Genomic DNA, 20,132 nt, shown 5'->3' on the forward strand with positions numbered 1-20,132 from the left:
TGCTGCTACAAACCTGGGAACGTGTGAGTGCTCCAGAGCTGTTTCAGTGCAAAGTCTGGCTGCTTAGCACTGAATCCCCCGTTGATTTCAGCTAGCTCTTCAAATTTTCCACTAAATGCCTGAGAGGGGCTCAGACAATCCTTTTTTTTTTTTTTTTTTTTCCATATCTGTTACAGAGGTGATAATCTATGGCTGAGAAATGGTAACAAATATCAATGGGACCACATCATCTTAATCTAGCTCATCTACTCTTTCTCTGTCCCCTTGCAACGCCAGGGTTAGGGCTGGGGGGCAGAACAGTTTTCTTCCTACCACGGAAAAGTCTAAAACTACAACATCAAACAGAAAGCCCTTCCTACTGAAATCATGCCTTTGAGCCGGTGGAAGTTTCTCACATGGGTAGGACTTGTGCTCTGCACCTTCGCATGGGTGACTCGCCCAAGCAGGCTGTGGAAATCTTTCCAGTGATCAGCCCAGTCCTTCCTCCAGCAGTTCAGGCTCCTGCACTTCAGTGTGCCTTTAGTCATAGCGAGTCTTAATTTGCAGTTTCTTCCTGTCTGTGTTCATAATGCCCCCAGCTTATTGCATTCGCGTAACTAATGTCCAATGTGTGTTTCACAAGGCAGTGATCAGGAGCGTGTCTGCTCTCCTGACAGACCCATGTGCTGAGGCACATAAAGAACAGCAAAATGGAGCCTCTTCTTCCCCACTAACCTGGGAGAGATGCCAGATCCCAGTGCTCTGGGGAGCTGGTTATGGGGTACGTGGCTTTCTGCATGACCCCAGGCAGTGAGTAACTGCTCACGCATAGGTTTCCCTGTGTCGTAAGCCTGCACAAGCATTTTGCTCAATTTACAGCCTTGAATGAGTCCCTTACGTGTGGGTTTGAGGAGGAAAGATGTGTTTACACCACAGCGTGCTGACGGGCAGTAACGCACTTTGAACTAGAAACTGCCTGACTTGAGAGCAGTGCTGACCTAAGCTGCTCCTGCGGCAAAGGGCTGAATCAAAGCCGTGGGGTGCGCTGGGCTAGGTGCATGAAATTCCCTCCCCTTCCTTTGCTGCACCAGCTAAATACACTGCAATTTCCAGGGCTGGGAGTTGGCAGGAGTAATCCCTGGGGACCATGTGTTTTCCGAGGGGATAATGTGCAGCTGCCGGGGAGGCTGCGCCCTGCACTACCCCTGCCAGTGCCAGGAGAATTGGAACAGCCCATAACTGTGTGCGAGATTAGGAAGGTGTGTGCTAATTAACGGGAGTGCTGGGCTGCCCCGCGACTGGAGCTGTGCGCGTGGATGTAGTGGTGGAGTGCGCGTCCCCTCCCTGTCCCTGCCCGTGCCAACAAAAGGATTGCGCCTGCGGCACGGCACCCCAGGGACCGCTCACCCCAACACCTCACCCATCGGGTCTTGCTCCCATGTCACAGCTTGAAGCGACGGCATGAAGAAATCCTCGTATTCAGGTGAGCAAGTGGCCACTCCACTGTCTCTCTCTCCTCTTGGCTCTCTCCCTTTGCATCTGTACTCTGAAAAGAAAAAGGTTAAAAAACTCGCCAAAGTACAACTTGCACAAGCCCTTCTGCCTCTAAGCAGCTCTGTAGCAGAGTGAGTGGCTGTTTCACTGTGTATAAACAAACCCTGTTGATCAGTGGAAAAGGCTTAAAAAGCAAAACAAATCCAGGGAGGCAGCTTGTTCCAGGCAAAACTTGGCGTTGGTGGCATGGAGCTTGTTATTCAGGAGGTACCTGTGCCAGCACAGGGTGAGCTCCAGTGCTGTGCGGCAGCTTGAAATTAAAACGGGATGGTGACATTGTGTGTGACGCTGGCTGCCTTTGGGGCTGGAGGAGTTTCCAAGTTGGGGGTGGAAGAGCTGGGATCCCCTAATGCTGCAGGACTGTCCTCTCCATGCTCCCCATCCCAGCTTTCCCAGTCTTGCCCTGCAGGGTGAGGGCTCTGTGCCCTCTGCTCTTGCAGGCTTCTTTTCCCCCAGCTAACGTGGGAGCAAGCTGATATAACTTGTCTGAGCCTTCTGTGAAATCCTGCCAGCGGTCTCAAGAAGCGGCTGGCGCGTGACAAAGCGGACACGTTTCCTACAAAATGTTCATTGCTCACCTAGTAAAGCTCAAGTGCCTCTGGCAGCTCCTCCAGGTGTGTGACGTTGCTCTGCAGATGATTTCTGCTTGGCTCCAGCTACCAGCTTGTGACCCCATGCTCTGTAAGCCTGGTTCTGCCCTGGCTTTGCCCTGGCTGCTGTGGGGACGTGGTATCATCGTGCTGGCCTCCTAATGTCCTGAGTCACGGGTCTGGCTGCACTGCAGGGGTGTTTGGGGCAGCTGCCGTGCTGCGAGCCGCTCAAGCCATGTCGTGGCCAACTGGAATCTGCCTGAACTCAAGCCACAGGAGTTGGGGGTTTGTGTTCACTCAGAAAACTCCTTGTGTGATGCCGCTGCTTGTTTATTGTTAAAATTAGTTAGTAATGTTTCTCTTGTACATTTCTCTTCTCGCGTTAGTGTTGCTAAATGGACTGCCAGCAAGGTTTTACTAGGGCTTGTATGCTGGGAACCTGAGAAAGCCTAAACTTGATTATTAGCACGTTGTAATGGATTAAAGTGTGTATTACCAGCTGTGCATTGTGCGTAGGGAAACCTGTTATTTGTATAGGCCTCCTGAGGTGCAGGCAGTGGCTAAAGCAGCCCTGGTGCAAACAGGAGCAGGGCAACAGGTCTGAAGATAACTGGTTGTCGTAAGAAAAAGCTGTCAGTACTGCATGACCTGATATATGACTTCTTGCTAATGGGGCCAAGTGGTCCTTAATTGCTTTGCTTGCTTTGGGTTGATTGTGCTGGAGTGAAGCTGTGGCACTGCAAAGCCCGTGATGTGATTGATGTGTCTCTGGTCAGTGTACAAACTCTCCTTCCCTTGGTGTTGCAGCTGAGGTCGGTTGACATCTGGTCATTACCTTTAATTCAAAAGGGACTGTCACTGTACTTTGGAAACACTGTTTGCCTTGAGATTTCCCTTGGTATGGGGCAATTATTTAAGGAAAATGAACAGAAGGGTTACACTAGCTAGGATACACTACATGGAAGCAACAGGGTATCAGCAGCTCTCTTCTGCGTGTTGCAAAAGTTCCACTCTCAGTGTTGCAGCTCCTGGCCATGCTGTTGCTGGGGCCGTGCCTCTCGCTGATTCATCGGGCAGAAAGGCACTCGATGAATCACCCGTCGTGCTGGGGAGGCTGCCTTTGGAGAGCTGCCACCTCTGTGCGGGGCAGAGCCAGCCCTCCTTGTCCCATGAATCTGGTGGTTTTACAAATCGGGGAACATTGGTGGTGACTCGCTTTGGGGAATTTCACTGGGAATCCAGGTTACTTCTCCAAGACATGAGTAAGATATACGAAGCGCTGCAGAGCCTCTGAGCTTTCTATTGCCAGAGAAACTGGTGAGGTGACAATGTGACTTCTCAGCTGCAAAGACTGCGCTTCCCAAGCACATTGCTGACAACCCCTGACAGGCTGGAAATGCGGTGCCTGGCTGAGAATCTCCCAAAAATGACAAAAGGAAACAATAAGCATGTTGTAAACACGTTTTAAGGTTAGGGAGCATCCCTTGCTGGCCTTGTTTGCTCCTTTCCAGTACATTCTGGATCTGTTCTGTGGACCGGGGTCCTGCTGAACCCAGCTGGAGGATCTCACTTGACTTCACGGGGCTGAAGCTCCAGCTCCCTCCTCTGTGAACACAGCAACGCTGCTGTAGTTCTCTCCTGTTAGCAGGCTGCTCCCCAAGCCAGGCAAGATTTACCTTTTTCTAAAGCACTTCAGGGGAAATCATTATCCATCTGCTATGACTTTTGAGCACATGCCGCATAGGTGCGGTTGGGATAAAGAGTTTGCCTTCGGATGTTTTACCTCTTGTCAGCAGAGAGAGGCTCAGACCTTTGTGCCGTAGCCGTGGGCAGCTCAGCCTGGTAGGGATTTTATTTCCTGGAACTTCCTGGCAGCAGCGAAAGGAGGAGGGGGGAGGGTGAAAAGGGGATTTTACATATTAAAAATGAGCAATAACCACTATTGAAGCCGGCTCTTACATGTTTGCTTTATGGATGTCTATTGTTTCAGATGCTTAAGGCAAGGAGAGTTTTCTTCTGAGATATTTTACTTGTCCTGGAATACTGGGTTTTTTAAAGGATTTTTCAATTCTCATTTTCCATTACTCAAGCACGATTGCATCACCAAAGAAGCAATAGACAGGATTTGTGATAAATGACACGATGATTTATAGGTAGTTTCAAGGATGGTGCAAACTGTTCTGGCCAAGGACTGTTTGCAGCTTCAGGTTTATGTAAGGTGTTGGCGTGTGCTGAAATAAGGATCACCCTCATTACAGTACCTCCAGAATTATCCATAGTGGTTATGTGCTACCCACCCTTACCTAAACTGTGGATTCCTAATTTATTGCTTAGGCACATAAGGAGAAATAACTCCTCATATATTAGCTGAGGCTATAGGAAAAACTGCAGGAGTAACAGCAAGAACTGTGATCTGATCATAGGATTTGGGAACAATTTTTTTCTCATATCATGACTCGCAAAATGATTCCCTATAAAACACAGGCAATAGAATATAAGTCAAATTGGAGTTGTTGGCATTATCTAGACTGGGAAGCTTTGGGAAAAGAGCTCTGTCCTCTGATTGGTTGATTTATCATGTCCCTGGATCCCCTCCCTGCTGCAGACCCATTGTGTTGCCTTGGTGCCGACACCACACTGCATCTGCAGATGCTGAACACCCACGGCTCTGGTCCAAGGCAGAAGCAGTTACAGGTGTTAGGAGGGGGGTGAGTCGGGTTTGTACGCTGCTAAAGGGCTCCCATTTGTGCTCCTGTCTGTGCAGCTGGTGGAGAAAAGCAAGTAAGCTCTTGGTGGGCATGAGTGAGAGCTGTGGTGTGTGGCTGTGATAGCACAGGGACATGCACTGCGGCAAGCGCTCATCTGGCAGTAAATGGAGGAGTTTGTCAAAGCGCAATGAAAAGCGCTGGGTAGACTTGCCCTCCCCCCCCCCAAGGAAGCATCAAGGGCTGTAGCTGAACAGGTGCTGCCTGTTGAGGGGGCCTCGGTACATCTATGGCTGCAGCCAGTCTTCTGAGATGGTGTGGAAAAACTGAGACTGAATCTTTTTCAGGCTGATACTGAGTGAGAGAGGCCCACTGCGATTCCATCAATGGCCTTTAACCTCACTGTCGTAGAAATTGCTGGGTGGGGCAGAGATGACCTGGTGTTTGCAGAGCCCCATTGTTCTCTCCTGAACCAGACCCTGTCTCCTGTCAGCTGGCTGGCATTGTGTTTGTCTAAGCTATGGAAAAATGAACAGAGCTGTTCAGATTGATTTTTTTTTTTTCTTTAATTATTTAGTTCACTGGCTAAATGGCAGTATCTGAGGATGCCATTTCAGCTCTTTTGCTGCCACCCATCCCTGCCTTTCTGTCTTCCAGGTCTCTGAACTCGAGCAGAGCAGTGAAGCCTGGCCTGGGCTTCTTTCCTTTCCCATCCGTGGCAGAGCTGAAGCATTTATAAAGTCAGTGTGAGTGTGGGGGATGTAAAGGGGAAGGAAAAGGGTGAGGAGAGAGTTCTGGAGCCCAGGAGTAGAGGGAAGAGGAGGGATGGTGGTGCTGGAAGTGCCGTCGTGGGGTCAACTGGCCCAGGAACACTGGTCCCTTGCCTGAGGCTGTGGAAGTTTTGCACTATGTGGTTTTGTGTTGGCATTGTGTTACCTTGTGTTACTGAAATACCAGGAAGGAAAATAACAAGGATTACAAAATGAACTGGCTTCTTGATAATCCAAGAATAGCAGGAGGCTGGTGCACAGACAAAGGGCTTTGTATCTTATTTTTGGGATGCTGAAAGCTCTGCAGGTTGTCTTGGTCAGCTGCGTGGATGATCTGCACCATTCAGATCTATGTGAAAGCTGGGTGATGCCAAGTGTTCATGGCCCCTCACCCTTGCTTTAAACCGCCAGAGAAAAGAGGGCAAACATGATGCAGTTCCTGCATGGCAAACACTTGCTGTTTCAGACAACTGCATCTCCGACTAGTCCGTGCCTCATGCTCACTTTCCAACCAGTGAACAGCAGCCACAGTGCCCGCTCATGTTCACACATTCTGCCTGGTGGGTTTCCTTCCCCAACCCCCTTCATTTTTTTTGTTTGTTTTTTTTTTTACCACCAGGTCTATCATGTCATGCTGTTCCCTTCTCCATCCCTGCCTGAGTCACTTCCCCGTCGCTGCATGCACGGCTGGACGTGACCTTTGACGTTCCCACTGGCTGCTGCCCCCAGGATTCTTGTTTGAGCTATAGCAATGTTTAGAGATGCTCAGAGAGAGTGGATGCCATTGCTCTGACTGCTGCGGGGATGCAGGGTAAAAATGTGCATGTCTTTCCCTCCCCACACCTCTGAGTTTCTCAATGACTGGTGTACGATGGGTGGCAGAGGCAAAGGCCATATGAGCTGGGCACTGTTGCAGACCATGCTCCCAAGCCAGCGCTGTGGCCGAGAGGCAGCATTGCCCAGGTCTGCACTGTGTGCTTGACAGCTAAAAACCTTTAACAATTCTTTTGCTTACTTTTAAAATGAAAAAGGTGTATGCTTTAGAGAATTAGATTTCTAATGTGCCTGTCCTGTCTTGTGGTAGTAAAGCCTGTAGTTTTCCCAGAGTGCTATGAATTGTTGGAGTCTCTGGTGGACGAAAGCACCCTGATCCTTGGACAGATCATTCTCAGCTGCCTTCAGGGTCTTGCAGTCGGTGTCTGTGGCTTAGCAGATATCAAGAGTTGTTGATGGCAGATGGCATCAGTCCTAGCAAGCTTGCCTCTGTGCTTCCTTGCTGCAAAAAATGAGGTGGGGCTGTGGGATGTCCAATCAAAAAGCACAATTGTATTTTACTCACTCACTGACAGAATATATTTCCATAAATGTTAACGCACTCTGCTGTCACATGTTTCTGATGGCTCCTGATGATTGATGTAGTCTTGTTACGAAAATATTCTCCTATAGCAGTGCCACGCTGTGCTGGGGTGGCAGGATCAGCATGATGGGTTTGGTTGAGTGCTCCACCATTGCCAGATTTGGCTGGTGTGCGAGGGCAGTGGTAGAGCTTTACTTCAGGTAGCAAAACATCCCAACATCTCTTAGGAAATAGTTTGGAGAAGCAAGGGAATCCAGCCTGCAGAGAAAGCCAAATAAGAAACCGCATTGCAGAAAATAACAAAAAGCTGTGTGGGGTGCAAGGGGGTGATTATCTGCTTCCCCAAAACACCAGTCATTTTCCTGTGCCCACATGGGGTGAGCAAGGAGAAGTGGTGCCATGTGGAATGGGGAGATGTTGCTGCAGAGGGTAACTCCCTGCCTGCTCACTGGTCCCTGTGAGGCAGGGAAATCCCTCCCAAAAGCAGCACTGCTGGTTACCAGATAGCGAGTGGGGCTTTGTGGGTGACGCTAACCTGTCCCCTCTTAGACAAGAGATGTCATGGGTTTTGCATAAGGTGGGATCCAAATCTGGGGCAAAGTCTGTAGAAGAGGAGAGGACTTTGTATCACAGTGATTTATGAAGTTTTAACCTGTCAGATGTGTGAAGTCTCTGTTTGCTTTTTGTAAGCTCCCTGGTGGCACGCAGGAGAGGGTGGGATCCGCCTGTCCCTAGGGGTGATGCTAACTGGCCATGCCAGTGTGTTTAACAACACACCAGGGAGTTTCCCTTCCTGCCCTGTCCTGGTGCCCTCAGGAAGAGTGGCTGTGCTCACGGAGCCCTGGCTGTGCAGCCCTTGTTCCCTACAGAAACTGTACGCTGCAAGCGGCAGTGTGGTGGGAGAGTGGTGGCACAGTCACTGGTGAGTCAGCCCATTTCAACACTGGCCTGCAATGACTTATCAGTGACAGGGATGGTTTGAAGCACTCTAAAGGGTTTACGTTTAAGAGGGGTGTTCACTGCTGCCTGGAAAGCTGCTTCCTTCTGTGTATCTCATTGTTCAGGCAATAGCACAGGCTTGCAAAGGCCTTCCTTGCAGCTGCTGTGAGATGGGGTACCTGGTTTATCACTGTAAGAGCCCGAAGGGGAATCCTGGCTTTGTGCTTGTAAGGCAACTTCTACTGTCATGTGCACAAAATAGCCTCTCACTGGGCATGGTAGAGTTCAGACGTCTCTAAAGCAGAGGCCAGCATCAGTGTGGGATGGCACCAGGAGGACAGGCAAGGAGAAGTTTTGTCCAGTGGTGCTGCATTTGTGAAAATAGTTGGCTGGGCAGAAGGGGGCTCGTTGTGAAGTTCTTGCTCAGGCTTTAACACTGATCATTGCACTACAGCGGTCTGAAGCATGATATAAGTTATCTCAATGACCTGAACTTTTAATTTCAGTGAGGGCAGGTTTGAATCTGATGTCCAGAGCATGTAATTGTTCCCCCCATTTCCCTCAAATGCCATGCTGCCTTTGGGGCTCCCAGGTCGAGCAGATGAAAATTAAACTGGAGGGACGATTGCAAGCTGGAACTAGCAGCAAAAGGGGGTTTTCTTTTTCTTTTTTTTTTTTTTCCCCTTGTCCATGCCTGATGAGTGTTATTTACAGGAAACGCTTTGTGCAGCTCTGAGATTTGTTTAGAGAAGGAGTGTAGGGGGAGGAGACAGCTAAAGGCATAATGGAAATGAAAAAGGTCATGGTAAAGCTCAAGAAAGTCTGTAATTTCCTGGTGTGGGAGTATGGCTATTCTGGGGACCGAGGGAATAACGGAGCTCTGGCTCTGGTTCCCAGGGCGGGAAAGGGCTTGCCAAGGGAGAATCTACAGAGGAACCAGCTCCCTTTGGGAAGAGCTCAGCACCCAGCAGCTCTCCTCAAGGACTTGCAGGGCTGAACCCAAAGCAGCTGCTGGGGACACAGAGGGTCCCTGATGCTCAGCTTGTCCAGAGTCCTGTCCCTTTGCAGGCTGTGGCAGTGATGCCAGGCAAACTCTGAGCTCGTGTACTTGGGGAGCAAGTTGGAGTCTTGATCTTCAAGAGCAGCACCTGGGTACAGCTTTGTTTTGGTTTTGATGTTCTCAAGGGAAATGGGGATTGCCTATAGCATTATATAATGGACAGAATAAACAAAGGAAACAAGGACAAGATGCCCTCAGCAATTACTGCGGAGTGCTGTTGTTGAATGGTTCAGTGGCTGAGTTGTAAGTGCCTGGACACGTACAAATAAAAGTTGCTGAGAAGAATAACAGATCTGGTGTGTTACAAGTCAGGACAAAGGACTTGCACATGATGGACCATGGAAGGTGGCAGGGGTTGGTTTGAGTGAATATAAGGTTGATGGAAACCTGTGAGTTAACAAGGCTGGAGGGTTTGTTTTGCCTGCAGGAAGGGTACAGCTCTGGGCTGCAGAAAAGAAAGTTTTGCCCACTGACTTGGCTGGTGCAGAGCTCCCAACCTGTCCAGGTCTGTGACTGGTGGGGTGTCAGCCAGCGGCACTCTACAGATGCTTTACTCTCCTAATATTCTGTTTCCATCTTCCATCCAATGTGACTTTCAATTAATTTTTTAAATTAAAAGCAATATATATATATTTAAATCGGTAGGAGTGAGGAGGAAACATGATTCATTGCCCACATAGAATTTAATTTGAAGCACTGAAAGTTGATGTTGCCAGTCCAATCCTGAAATGCTGTAATCCTTCCTCTGGTTTGCTTTGGGGAAGGTTTCTGACCTCGCTGATTTTCAGTGTTCTAATGATAAAAGGAGTCACGTGTGCTGTGTTGCTTTTATCTAAGGTCAATTGCTAGAAGCACTAGGAAATCCTTAAATTCAGACCTTTATTATGTGCTTTTGCAGCCCCGTCTGCCACACAAAGGTTTTTTTTTTTCCTTCGGTGTCCTGCCTTCACGTGTTTGAGAGCATGTTTTATCAAATTGTGCATAATACTGAAAAATGTGAGTTTGAGTTGTGCCCAAGCTGTACCAAAACTACCACCACATCCTACCATGAGATTTCGAAAGCCTCTTTTTAAAGTATTTTTTTAACAGATAGGTTATGACTCTCAGAGCTGTTGAGTATTTACTGAACAGTTCAGACTTATGCAGCCTGAAGGACTAACATTACTGTAGCAATTGCCCTTTGACGTTAATTGTCATTCAACTACATCTGTAAACGCTTTCCCAAATTGCTGTACTGACAAGTGAGATGCTTCAGTTGGTGAGTCCCACATATGAGCACAGAAAGGCTGTTGGTGCTGTGGGTTGTCGGGGGATGTCATGGCTTGGGTGGTCTCTCCTGTCCTGCTTGGCAGCTGCAGCGCAAGGCTGTCATTTATTTCCTGGAGTGGGTTTTTGTCAGATAAACCTCCCAACAGTGATGTGAAATAATCTGACAGCTGATTTCTGCAGTTAATGTTGGGAGCGATGAGTTAATGTTAGGAAGGATGAGTTCAGCCCTTGCAGGCTTGATCCATCTGTGGAGGTTTCAGATGTGCCTCCGCTGCTCTGCTCTGTGTGCTCCTTCATGGACCAGCTGCTCTCTAGGAAATTGGCATCAGGCATCGATGTTTTAAAACACGTCAGGCTTTTTGGACAGTGTGTATGTGGTGGGGAGAGGGGAGGAGGATGTCTGTGGCTGAAGGGGTTTTGGGTTGTTTTTTTTGTTTGGCTTTGCTAAGTTTTTAAGCATCGTGGGAAAAGTAGGAGCCCTGCACTTGAGCTGTGGTGGAGAGGGAATAGTAAAAAGTTGTTTCATAGTATGTGTCTGGATTAATGTTCAGATCTTACTGAGCCTTTTATGTCCTTTAGGCTGTGAATATAAGTATGGGAGCCACTGGGAATGTGTCGTTGCACTGGGTGCTTATTGTAGGTGCATGTGTTAGACCCTCTTATAGACTGGTCCAGTTCCTTGGTGGACAGTTTGCTGGCTGCTGTTGGCAGGGTTTGTAACACAGAGAAGGGTTAGCGGCTCCGGATGCCAGGAAGCAAGGAGCTGGAAGATTGGTCCAGCACATAGTCACACAGCCCCTGGTGAGCTAGGAGGAAAACCTGACCTTAAGTCCTGTGTAAAAATAAACAAGATGTCCTCATTCCTAACCCTGTGGAGATATTTCTGTGTCCAGATCCCCTCCATCTGATGGACAGGCTGTTACTGAGAGGCATAGCAGGGGTGAGAAGTGTTTCCTGCAGGTCAGGTGTACACAGGAGTGTGGGTCAGTGGATGGAAAAACAGAAGCCGTGCTGGCAGAGCATGTATGCTGGTGGAAGTTCATGGGGGAAGACCAGTACAGGAACATGGAAAGGCAGGAGCAAGGGCTGGGCCTGGAAGGGCAGGAGAGGAAGATGCTCCCAGTGCTGCTGGGCTTGGGACAGGAGCAGAGATGCAACAAAGGAAGCGACTTCACTGATGAACTGAGCATGTTTCCTCCTCAGGCACCCCAGGAGCAAGGTGTGAGCCAGGGCATGTCGGTCTTTGCCCTGAGGTTTGAATGGGGGGGGGATTTATAGATATTTTGAGCATTTCTGCAGCGCTCTTCCAAAATGCACTGAAGGTGGGGAACATGGGGACAGGAGGTGAACCAGGTTCCACGTGCTTCTGGGCCAAAGCTGGTCAGCTCTGAAGGAGGAAGAGTAGAAAGCATCAAATCTTGTAAGGATGCAAGGGAAAACATCAAGACAGGAAACAATTTCTTCAGACAGTTATGTGCTAGCATGAATTAGAATAGCCAGAAGTTGTACTTGGGCATACTGGGAGGGATGCTGGAAGAGAGCTGCGATAGCCTCTGAGAAGGTAAGAGCTGTACAAGTAACCCTTGAATTAATTTATAATTGCATTTCTTTGTTATGAATGTTGTTATAAATAGGCTGATGAGGTAGTATGAGTTCTCATGACTACAGAAAGAAATTGTTTTTGATAATTTCCAATGTGTGAATGCTTCACAGTGAGGTTAGACATCTGCATAGGAACTCACCTTTCCCATGAATAGCACAGGAGTCATAAATAGTTTAGAGCCTTGTCTTCAGAGCTTCCCTTGTATAATCATAGTACAGGTAGAGGACACAGGGCTCTCTTTGAACTTGTCAGACAGACCCCAGGCCCCTGCATGTGGGAATCATGCCTTCTTTAGCACACCTTGGTATGTGTCGGGTTTTAACTCTTCTCAGCTGGACAGCAGAAATGACAACTACAGGGAAAAACCACACTGGTTTCTTAGATCAGGTGAATTCAGGACCAGAAGTTCTTCTTAAATCTACACGGCTTGTTGCAAAAGGTGTCACTGGATGGAGAACAGTGGGTCAGAAAAGGAGATGACATGGTGTTAAAAATACTTGTCTTGTGCTCAGTATGGCAATAAACTGTGACTGTGTATGGAGAGTAGGCTGCTCAGATACCCTGCCAATGAGTTGTGGCTTTTCTCCTTCCTCCTCACCACCTCCTCTCTGCTGACTGTAGGCTGCTAGGGCTGCCCCAGTAGGCACCAGGGCAGCTGCTTTACCCAGGACTGTTCCATGCTCTCCTACTTTCCATCTGGAGGTGACCTTGTTTGAATTTCTAGGAGAGCACAAAGCTTGCCGGGGTGGGTTTGTTTGCATTTCTCTCTAAGCAAATACCTGGCTGTCACATGGAGCTGGAGCAGGTGGCATGCAGCACCTTGTCCAATTCCAAGGTACTCAGTTTCAAGGCAAAAATCATAGCTTATTAACACAGCCTGGACAACCTCCTGTTAACCCTGTTGAGGGGAGGATGTCTGGGTGTTTCCACAAGGCTGTGCCACTCCCTCTGCACTCATTGGGCTGGAGAGATGGGGGCAGGCTGGGGAAGCAGTCAGCTGTGTAGATCTGAGGGAGCAGTCTGCTTGCTGCAAGGCTGGCCATGCATGGTCAGGTTTTCTGGCTCTCTTCATATAGCTGGTCTGTCCTGGCTTCTTACCCAGGAGGGAATCCTAAGGGCATGGTAGGACCCCAAATAGATAAGCTAGTTAAGGGCAAACAAACTCTTGAAGCAGAACTGCTCTGCCTGGCACCTGGTGGCTTTTCAAATTGAGGATTCAGTGTACAGTGTTAGAGGTTTGTAAAGGGGAACGGTCTAATTCTGATCTTCTATGAGGTTGAGCCTGGATGCTGCTGGCCATCTCGTTTACAGGGCTCTGACAATCTGCTTTCCACACCTCAGTTTGCAGTCAGCTCCATCCTACCTTCCTGCAAGCACCTGCCTGGAGTACTTGTCACCCTCAGCTACTTCTGTAGTCAATGATGATAAAATCTGGTGATTCAGCCCGCATAGGATATGAATCTTTTGTAGGAACCTCCTGCAACCACTGACTTGAGGGAGTCTAGTGTATAGATTACCTTTGGACTGGTCCTTGCTGAATCACACTGCATCCTATTCGGGTTTTCTGTTTGTTTGTTAACCATTTCTAGTGTATCAGGATTAACTTGAGTTCTAATATTCTCTAGCATACTGGCATTTCATCCCCACTTGGGATCGTCTTCATCTTTTATAACTTCTCTATTTCCCATTTCTGATGGTTAATGAATGATGTATCCTTGGGTCAAAACACAGCTGGGAGATCAGGCTTTGGATTAAAAATTGCCTTGGCATAGTCCCTCAGAACATTCTGGAAGCATCCAAGCCCTGTTGCCTATAGATTATGGAGAAAATAAGACTATAAACCAAGTAGAGACCTCTGCTTTGGGGGCTTAACAGCTTCCTCTGCTTTTCAAATCATCTAATCATAATCTTTGCAAGATTAAACACTGTTTCAGCTCTCTTTTTTTTAATTTCACTTTCTTATGGAATAAACTGGTGGTGACAGATGCCCAAGAGCCCTGGAGGTCAATGCTTTGTTTACGCATAGGAAACTTAGGGCACGAGCTGGTGACAATTCTCGCTGGAGAGGGACATGGCTGTTTCTTACCTTCTCCTGGAGCAGAGGGCTACCTGGCAGTGGCCTTGCTCTGTGCTGGTATCACCAGGGCAGAGCCCTACAGAGGGGCTTCAGGCTCCTCCGGGGGATGTGCTTTGTGAATAAACATCACCTTTTCTCCTTTGCTCCCAAAGCCTTCCCAAGCGTCCGTGGGAAATTCTCTGTGAAAGACACGTGCTTATGCCATGTTATGGCTGAGGAAACTGAGCTGCTGAGAAACAAGCTGCTTCATTTGGTTTGTGTTGGGGCATAATCAGATATCCTGACTCCTGCTCCTTGTCTAATGACTATGCAGATAACCAAAGTGTTTCCTATTCCTGTAAGTGTCTTCAGTCTTCCAGACATTGATCTTCAAGCTCAGAGAGCTAAGATCCTGTATTGCAGAGGACTGAGGCCTGGAAAAAACCAAGGTGGAATTTAATTTTGCCTAAGTTGAGCCATCTAAAAGCAGCTGTCTGAATCAGAGCTGGTCCCTGCAGCCTCTCTCCGGCCAGGGGCTGTCAGATGAATCACCCTATCTCCCACTTCCATCTTGGGATGGAGGTGACTCACCTGCTGCAGTGCCTGTCTCCTCTGACTACAGAGGGTGTCTGGGGCTCCTGCTCAGACTTCTAATGTGCAAATGCCCAGGCAGGTGCTGTCCTGAGGCTTGTAGGTTATCTGTGGCAGAGCAGAGTCAAATCCAGGCCTTAGGATGATAACCAGAGGTCTCCAAAATAGCGGGCGTCCTTCCTTCATAGATGCTAAAGCATGTGGCTGCCAGTTTGCAGCAGCAGTGCAGCAAGTGACTGCTTGGTGTACCAGCAGTTTTCAGAAGCGGTATTTCCTTGTGCAGCTGGGGCTGCTTCCCCTGACCTCAGGTCTGAGCTGGTTGAGGAACAGCTGGGTCACGCTGAGGAGAGGCACCATTGCAGATCTGATGTCTCAGAAACCATAAATACATTTAGTCTGTACTAGTGAACGTTCTTTGGCTCCAAAACTGCTCACAAAGAGGTACTTTTGGGGAGAGGAAGAGGGGTGCCAACAGGAAGCTTGCTGAGACAACACAGAAATATTTTCTACCTGTGATCTCAGCCTCTGGAGATAAGGCTGGAATTTTGACACCCCCCAGAGCATCCTTCCTTGGCCTCTCGTTGATCCTGGAGCTCTGGATAGGGGAGAGAGGTTCCTGTGTGGGTGATGCTGCCACAGGGGAAACAAAGGGTCGGGGCAGGTTTGGGCTGGAGGGACATGGCAGTGTCATGGGTACCCCCTGGACAAGAGGTCTTGGAGTCCTCCGACTGCAAAAGATGCCTTTCATGAAAGGTCAGCTTGTCTAATAAACTCTGACAGTGGTGTAGGGGTCATGAGAAGTGACCTGAGCCTCCAGACACAGAAAAACCTTTCAGGTTTGGCTGGCAGCAGCCTATGTATGTACAGTGGCAGGTCGCACGCAGTGTGGTTCATTACCTACAGCATAAGGTGCAAGTCCATAAGCTTCACCACGTTGGGAATCCTCTCTCGTGCTGCTGCTTAGCACAGCGCAAGGTCTTGTCAGTGCTGGGGTCAGTGCATGGAGTTTTCAGTTACTCAGTAGTTGCAGGCTGAGCTTTCCAGGGAGAATCCACACAAGCACAAAGCAGATCTCAGTCCTGTGCATATGCATATTTGTTACAGAAATAGCAGCAATTACCTTTTTTTGTTGTGAGGATTTTCATAGTGGAGGCTGAACATTTGTATCACTGGGGTGAGTGAGGGAGGGGTTCTGGATTGGGCCCGGACCTCTGCTGCCCGGCTCCATTATACTGAGTGTGCCATGTTCCATGTACAATGCTGCCTTTCAGTCAGACCTAGAGAATAGGCTTTGTGTCTCCTTGTGTGAGCCCTTTTTTAAGAGAGAAAAGCTTCCTTAAAGGCTGCAGGCAGTGCTCCATGCTTCGAAATGGTTTTCACCTGTGCCAGGAGTGATTTCACTCTGCCTTTGGCAGGGCTGAGCTGTTTGGTGGTGCCCAGTGCTTTACCTTTCCCTTCCTGGCAGCTGCAGAAGCCCTTTAGAGGAACAAGTTGCACTGGGACTGCTTGGTACCTGGGGAGAAGAGCATGTAATCTTGGAGTAGTTTCAAGTACCAGTGGTTCCTACAGCTGGGGCTTATTCAAATGAACGTATTCTTGATTGTCCTGCTGTCCCTCTGTAGAGCTGACTGCTGGAGAGCATGGCTTGGCAGAAAGGTAGGCGTTAGGTCTAGAATTATTTTGTCCCTTAAAGATTTAAAAGGATAAACCAATAAGATATTAGCATTCATGTATTGATTCTACATCTTGTTTTTAAATTAATTTAGTGTTTTTGTGCTGGGTGCCTTACTCCTCTGATGTGCACGAGCAGGACACAACAGACATATTCTGGGGCTCAGCATGGGCAATGGGTGCTTCTGGGAACCTAGTCCTCCTTTAAATGCTTCATAGAGACTGGGGGGGAGAGGGGGAGCTCACAGGATACTTAATGTCAGCATTGATTGCTGACACCTCACAGATACAGCCTTAAGCCACTCCTGTAGCTGACTGGGACTGTGGTCAGTCTTTCTGTGGGTGTCTGACTTAGAGATGGAAGAGAGAACGAAGTGCTGCATTGATGTTTTTAAGATGCATTTAGGCCCCCTCAAGATGGAGATGGAGTTATAATACAGTTTGTAAAGGCACTTTTGCAAACTCTAGTGTAAGCTGATCTGCAACATTAGGCACTCAAGTGTGTCCTAAAAATTGGCTGAAGTTCTCTTCTATTCCAGTTTCACTGCTGCAGCCACTACTAAATATCATTGTAAGATACGAGGAAAAAACATTCAAAGAATGTTACTAGCTTATGAAACTGGATTGCCTTGGCTACTTCTGGGGCAGACTTAATAGGAGAAAACCCTCAATGGTATGGGTCCAGGGCTTCATCATAATTTCAAATTGTAACTTCCCTTCTTCCCTGATATTTAAGGACAGCAGATGCTATCTTAGTAATCTATAGATAGTGCCTGAATCATTCTTTACAGTACAGCTAAAATGTAAAAACATTAAATAATATATCCCTCCTGCTCCTATAAGGAGGGAAAGTGTTTGACACCTCATTTGACATTCAGAGAAAAGGATATGTGGAGGAGGAAAGTTATGTGCAATGAGTTGTGGTAGAGCGGTGATGGCAGCTGAGTGATTCCCGATTCCTCTATCTGCAGACAGCTTTGCCCCCACAGCTGAGCTCATCCTCCCTGGCTGCCCACCTCAGTGTCTTCCGCAGGCAGGTTAGCTTCAAATGAGCAGAGAATCAAGATGCAACTGGAGTTGAGGCTAAAGATAAATGTAAGAATGTGGATGTCTGATGTCCCAAGGGGGCAGCTGCGATTCCGAGTTTAAATTTCTTGTGTAGGGCTACTGAGGGATCTGACTTCTGAACCGCAGCTTGGATCTAGGGATTTCTGACTTCCAGGCAATTCTGCGTAATATCAGAGGGTTGCAGGGCTCCTACCAAAGTGATCCGGACTCATCGTCGCATGAACACATGATTGCAAAGTGTGCATGTTCTGGCTGCTGCTATACTAGGGATGCTTGGGTGAAAGGGGTCCAGGTAGCGTTTGTAGCCCAAAGTACATTTGTGTGGATGTTCAATGCAGAGAGAAAAGTGACCATTGTCTGCTTGAGCTTAATGCTTTTCCAGGATTACTTGTTCTCAATCAAGTGGCCAGACAGTTGGTGAATCTTGACCCTGTGTATTTGAGTTTTGAGCTAGGGAGGGAATGGCATTTAGTGACTGTGGTCCCTTGGCTGCTGGCTCCTTCATCTGGATGTTACATGGCTGCAGTGGAGCATCTGTCGTACTGGGTGGAGGAAAAGGGCACCTTGTCACAAGTATGGAGTGAGACTTGGGCTTGTATGTTTGCATCTAAGTAAAATCCCTGGATGAGTTTTCCCTTTGCAGTGTCTTCAGAGTCAGATGCTGGTCTCAAAACCAAAAGCTGTCCCTTATTTCCTCCAGCCATGAATGAGGAGTTGTTTGCTAAGGCTGGGGAGTCCAAAGTGGCCAGGTCTGCTCTGGGTGTCCTGTTGGGTACAGGCGTTGGCATGCCTCCACCAAGCAGCCCAATGGGTCATTGTGGTGGGTCACCCAGGCTCAGGAGAACCCTCAACCTCTGCCCTTTGTCACTGGCAGCCTTTTGGCTAGTGAGCCGCTGCCTCTTTGTTCTCGGCTTTTTTCCTTTGTGCACCCCCATCCCTCCCTGGGAAAAATCAACATTTGCCTTTCAGAGCCTAGCAAACAGAAGGGGTCTGTATTACATCCTGATGGCAGCCCCAGGCTTGCAGGGCTCCCATGATAAATCCAGTGACATTTGTTGTGGGGGGACCCTCTGAAACACAAGTTTGGGAGTTCTGTGTATCTGAAGCAAGAGCAGGGAAGCAGTGAACTGTCACTGAGCAAATGTGGCTGAAAAATAAAATTTGGATTGCATTGAGGTTACAAGAAGGTGGCAAGAAATTGGTTTAAAGTCTAAGTAAGGAGGATTTTTTTTTTTTTTTTTTAATCTGAAGTAACACATTGCTGCTTAGTGTGCTAAAGCTGTGCATAGTGTCAGAGTGCAGCAGAAGGCCAGATGCTGGACTGGGAAGTTTGCACCAGGAGTTCTCCTGTGTGGTCAGAGCCAGAATGTTATGGGCCTGCAGGGAGTGGGGAGGAGAGCCACGGGGTGTCTTGGGAGTATTTGATCCGTATGGAAATACCACCTTGCAGTTTCAAAATTCCTTTCCCTTCCTCCAGATCTGACAGTGGGTTTTTTCCAACTAATCCATGGCCATTGCCAGATGAACCTGAGAAAGTTAGATGCACGTGTGAATCTGGACGCTGTAAATGTTTGGGTTTTTTTGTAAGGCAAAGGATGAGCAGTGGTCATTAGTTTTGTTCTTTGTTTGCATAGTGCTCGGCATGTTAAGCCTTATCCCTTGTCCATTCAGGCTCCTAGGGACTTGTGCTATTAATGTTAATCATTAACTAACACACTTATAGCTTGCTGAAGTTCTTGTGGCAGCTGGTTAATGTAAGAGTTTGATTATTTCCTTCTTTGAGCAAGGCTGCAGCTTGGTTGAGTTCAGATGCCTTCCCTCCTTCCCATCTCTGCTGGGATGCTGCAGGTTCTGCAGAAACAAATGGGACCAGATCCAAGCTGCTCTTGTGATGGCTTTGCGAGTTCTGTGACACACTCTTGAAAAAAACCCCCTTGTTTAGTGAAAATGCCATGAGGACACTGTTATAGCTCTTGGGTCCTGCTGCTTCTCCCTCTTGGATTTCAGAAGCTAAGGACTGTAAGCAAATGAGGAGCGTGGTGAAGACAGGGTAAATTTAGAGGGACAAGATATCTTTGGAAGTCTGGTTAGCTTCAGCAGTGAACTGGAAGTGATTTTAGACTTGACAGTAGTTACCAGGTCCGTTCCCAATCAGTATAGCTTCATAAGAACAGTTTTCTGTTCCTTTATAAATCCTTTTCCCTTCCCTCCTGCTGCCAAGTAAAAGAATTGCATAAACCAGCAAAACTGACAGTACATACAAAAGGCCTGTTTTTCTAGTCCCTTCCAATTTGTGTGGATACTTGCATTATAAATACGCATTTGTACAAGTCATCTGATGTGTCAGTGTGGTGATGTGGCATCTCTTCTGCTGCCTGGCCAGATTACCGAAACACTCTAACCAGAAGGATCACAAAAGATGACTAACATGCTTTTTCATATGAAAAACTGCTTGTGCTAATTTTTTTTGTGCTTTCATGATTATCCAGCATGTCTCTGAATGACTATCAGCTGTGAGGAATTTGTGGGCAGTAAAGAACAGACCATCACAAACAGTGGTGAAATGATCCTGTTATTTCTGTCAAGTGAATATCTGAGGACTGAGTTTGCTCACCTCAGAATAAATGCATGGGGAAGAAGCATGGTCTCTGAGCTGTTTGAGGGCCATTTTAACTATTGAGCAACTTGCCAAAGCATTTGGGGTCACTCCAATGTTTAAATCGTGACAATCAGACTGAAAAGCCAGGACTTTATTCAAGCATGAGCTTGAATTCACGATGACTGGATAAAAATGTGTGGTTTGGGTTTTGCAGGTCAGTCAAGGCAATTTTCTGCCCTTGACCTCTATGGATGCATCAACTGATTTCCTGAGAATTACTGCAGTTTAATTTTAGTTAAAATCTTGAATCAAAGCCTGAAC

General features: G+C 47.8%; 1 protein-coding gene across 3 annotated transcripts in view; it reads left to right on the top strand.

The window, feature by feature from the left end:
* The first annotated feature begins 1,136 nt into the window (after positions 1 to 1,136).
* Positions 1,137 to 20,132, top strand: part of SEPTIN9 (septin 9) — a 142,586-nt gene continuing 123,590 nt past the window's right edge. The window contains exon 1 of one of the 3 annotated variants that reach the window (XM_087750587.1): positions 1,137 to 1,462. In XM_087750587.1, coding sequence (XP_087606713.1) covers positions 1,441 to 1,462 — 22 coding nt within the window. In that variant the 5' untranslated portion in view covers positions 1,137 to 1,440. The remainder of the gene's footprint in view (positions 1,463 to 20,132) is intronic. The other 2 variants (XM_087750592.1, XM_087750591.1) reach the window with 2 other exon arrangements.

Source organism: Nipponia nippon, unplaced genomic scaffold (assembly GCF_047370975.1).
Source record: "Nipponia nippon isolate SJK-2023a ecotype South Korea unplaced genomic scaffold, ASM4737097v1 scaffold_14, whole genome shotgun sequence".
Classification (NCBI taxonomy): domain Eukaryota; kingdom Metazoa; phylum Chordata; class Aves; order Pelecaniformes; family Threskiornithidae; genus Nipponia; species Nipponia nippon.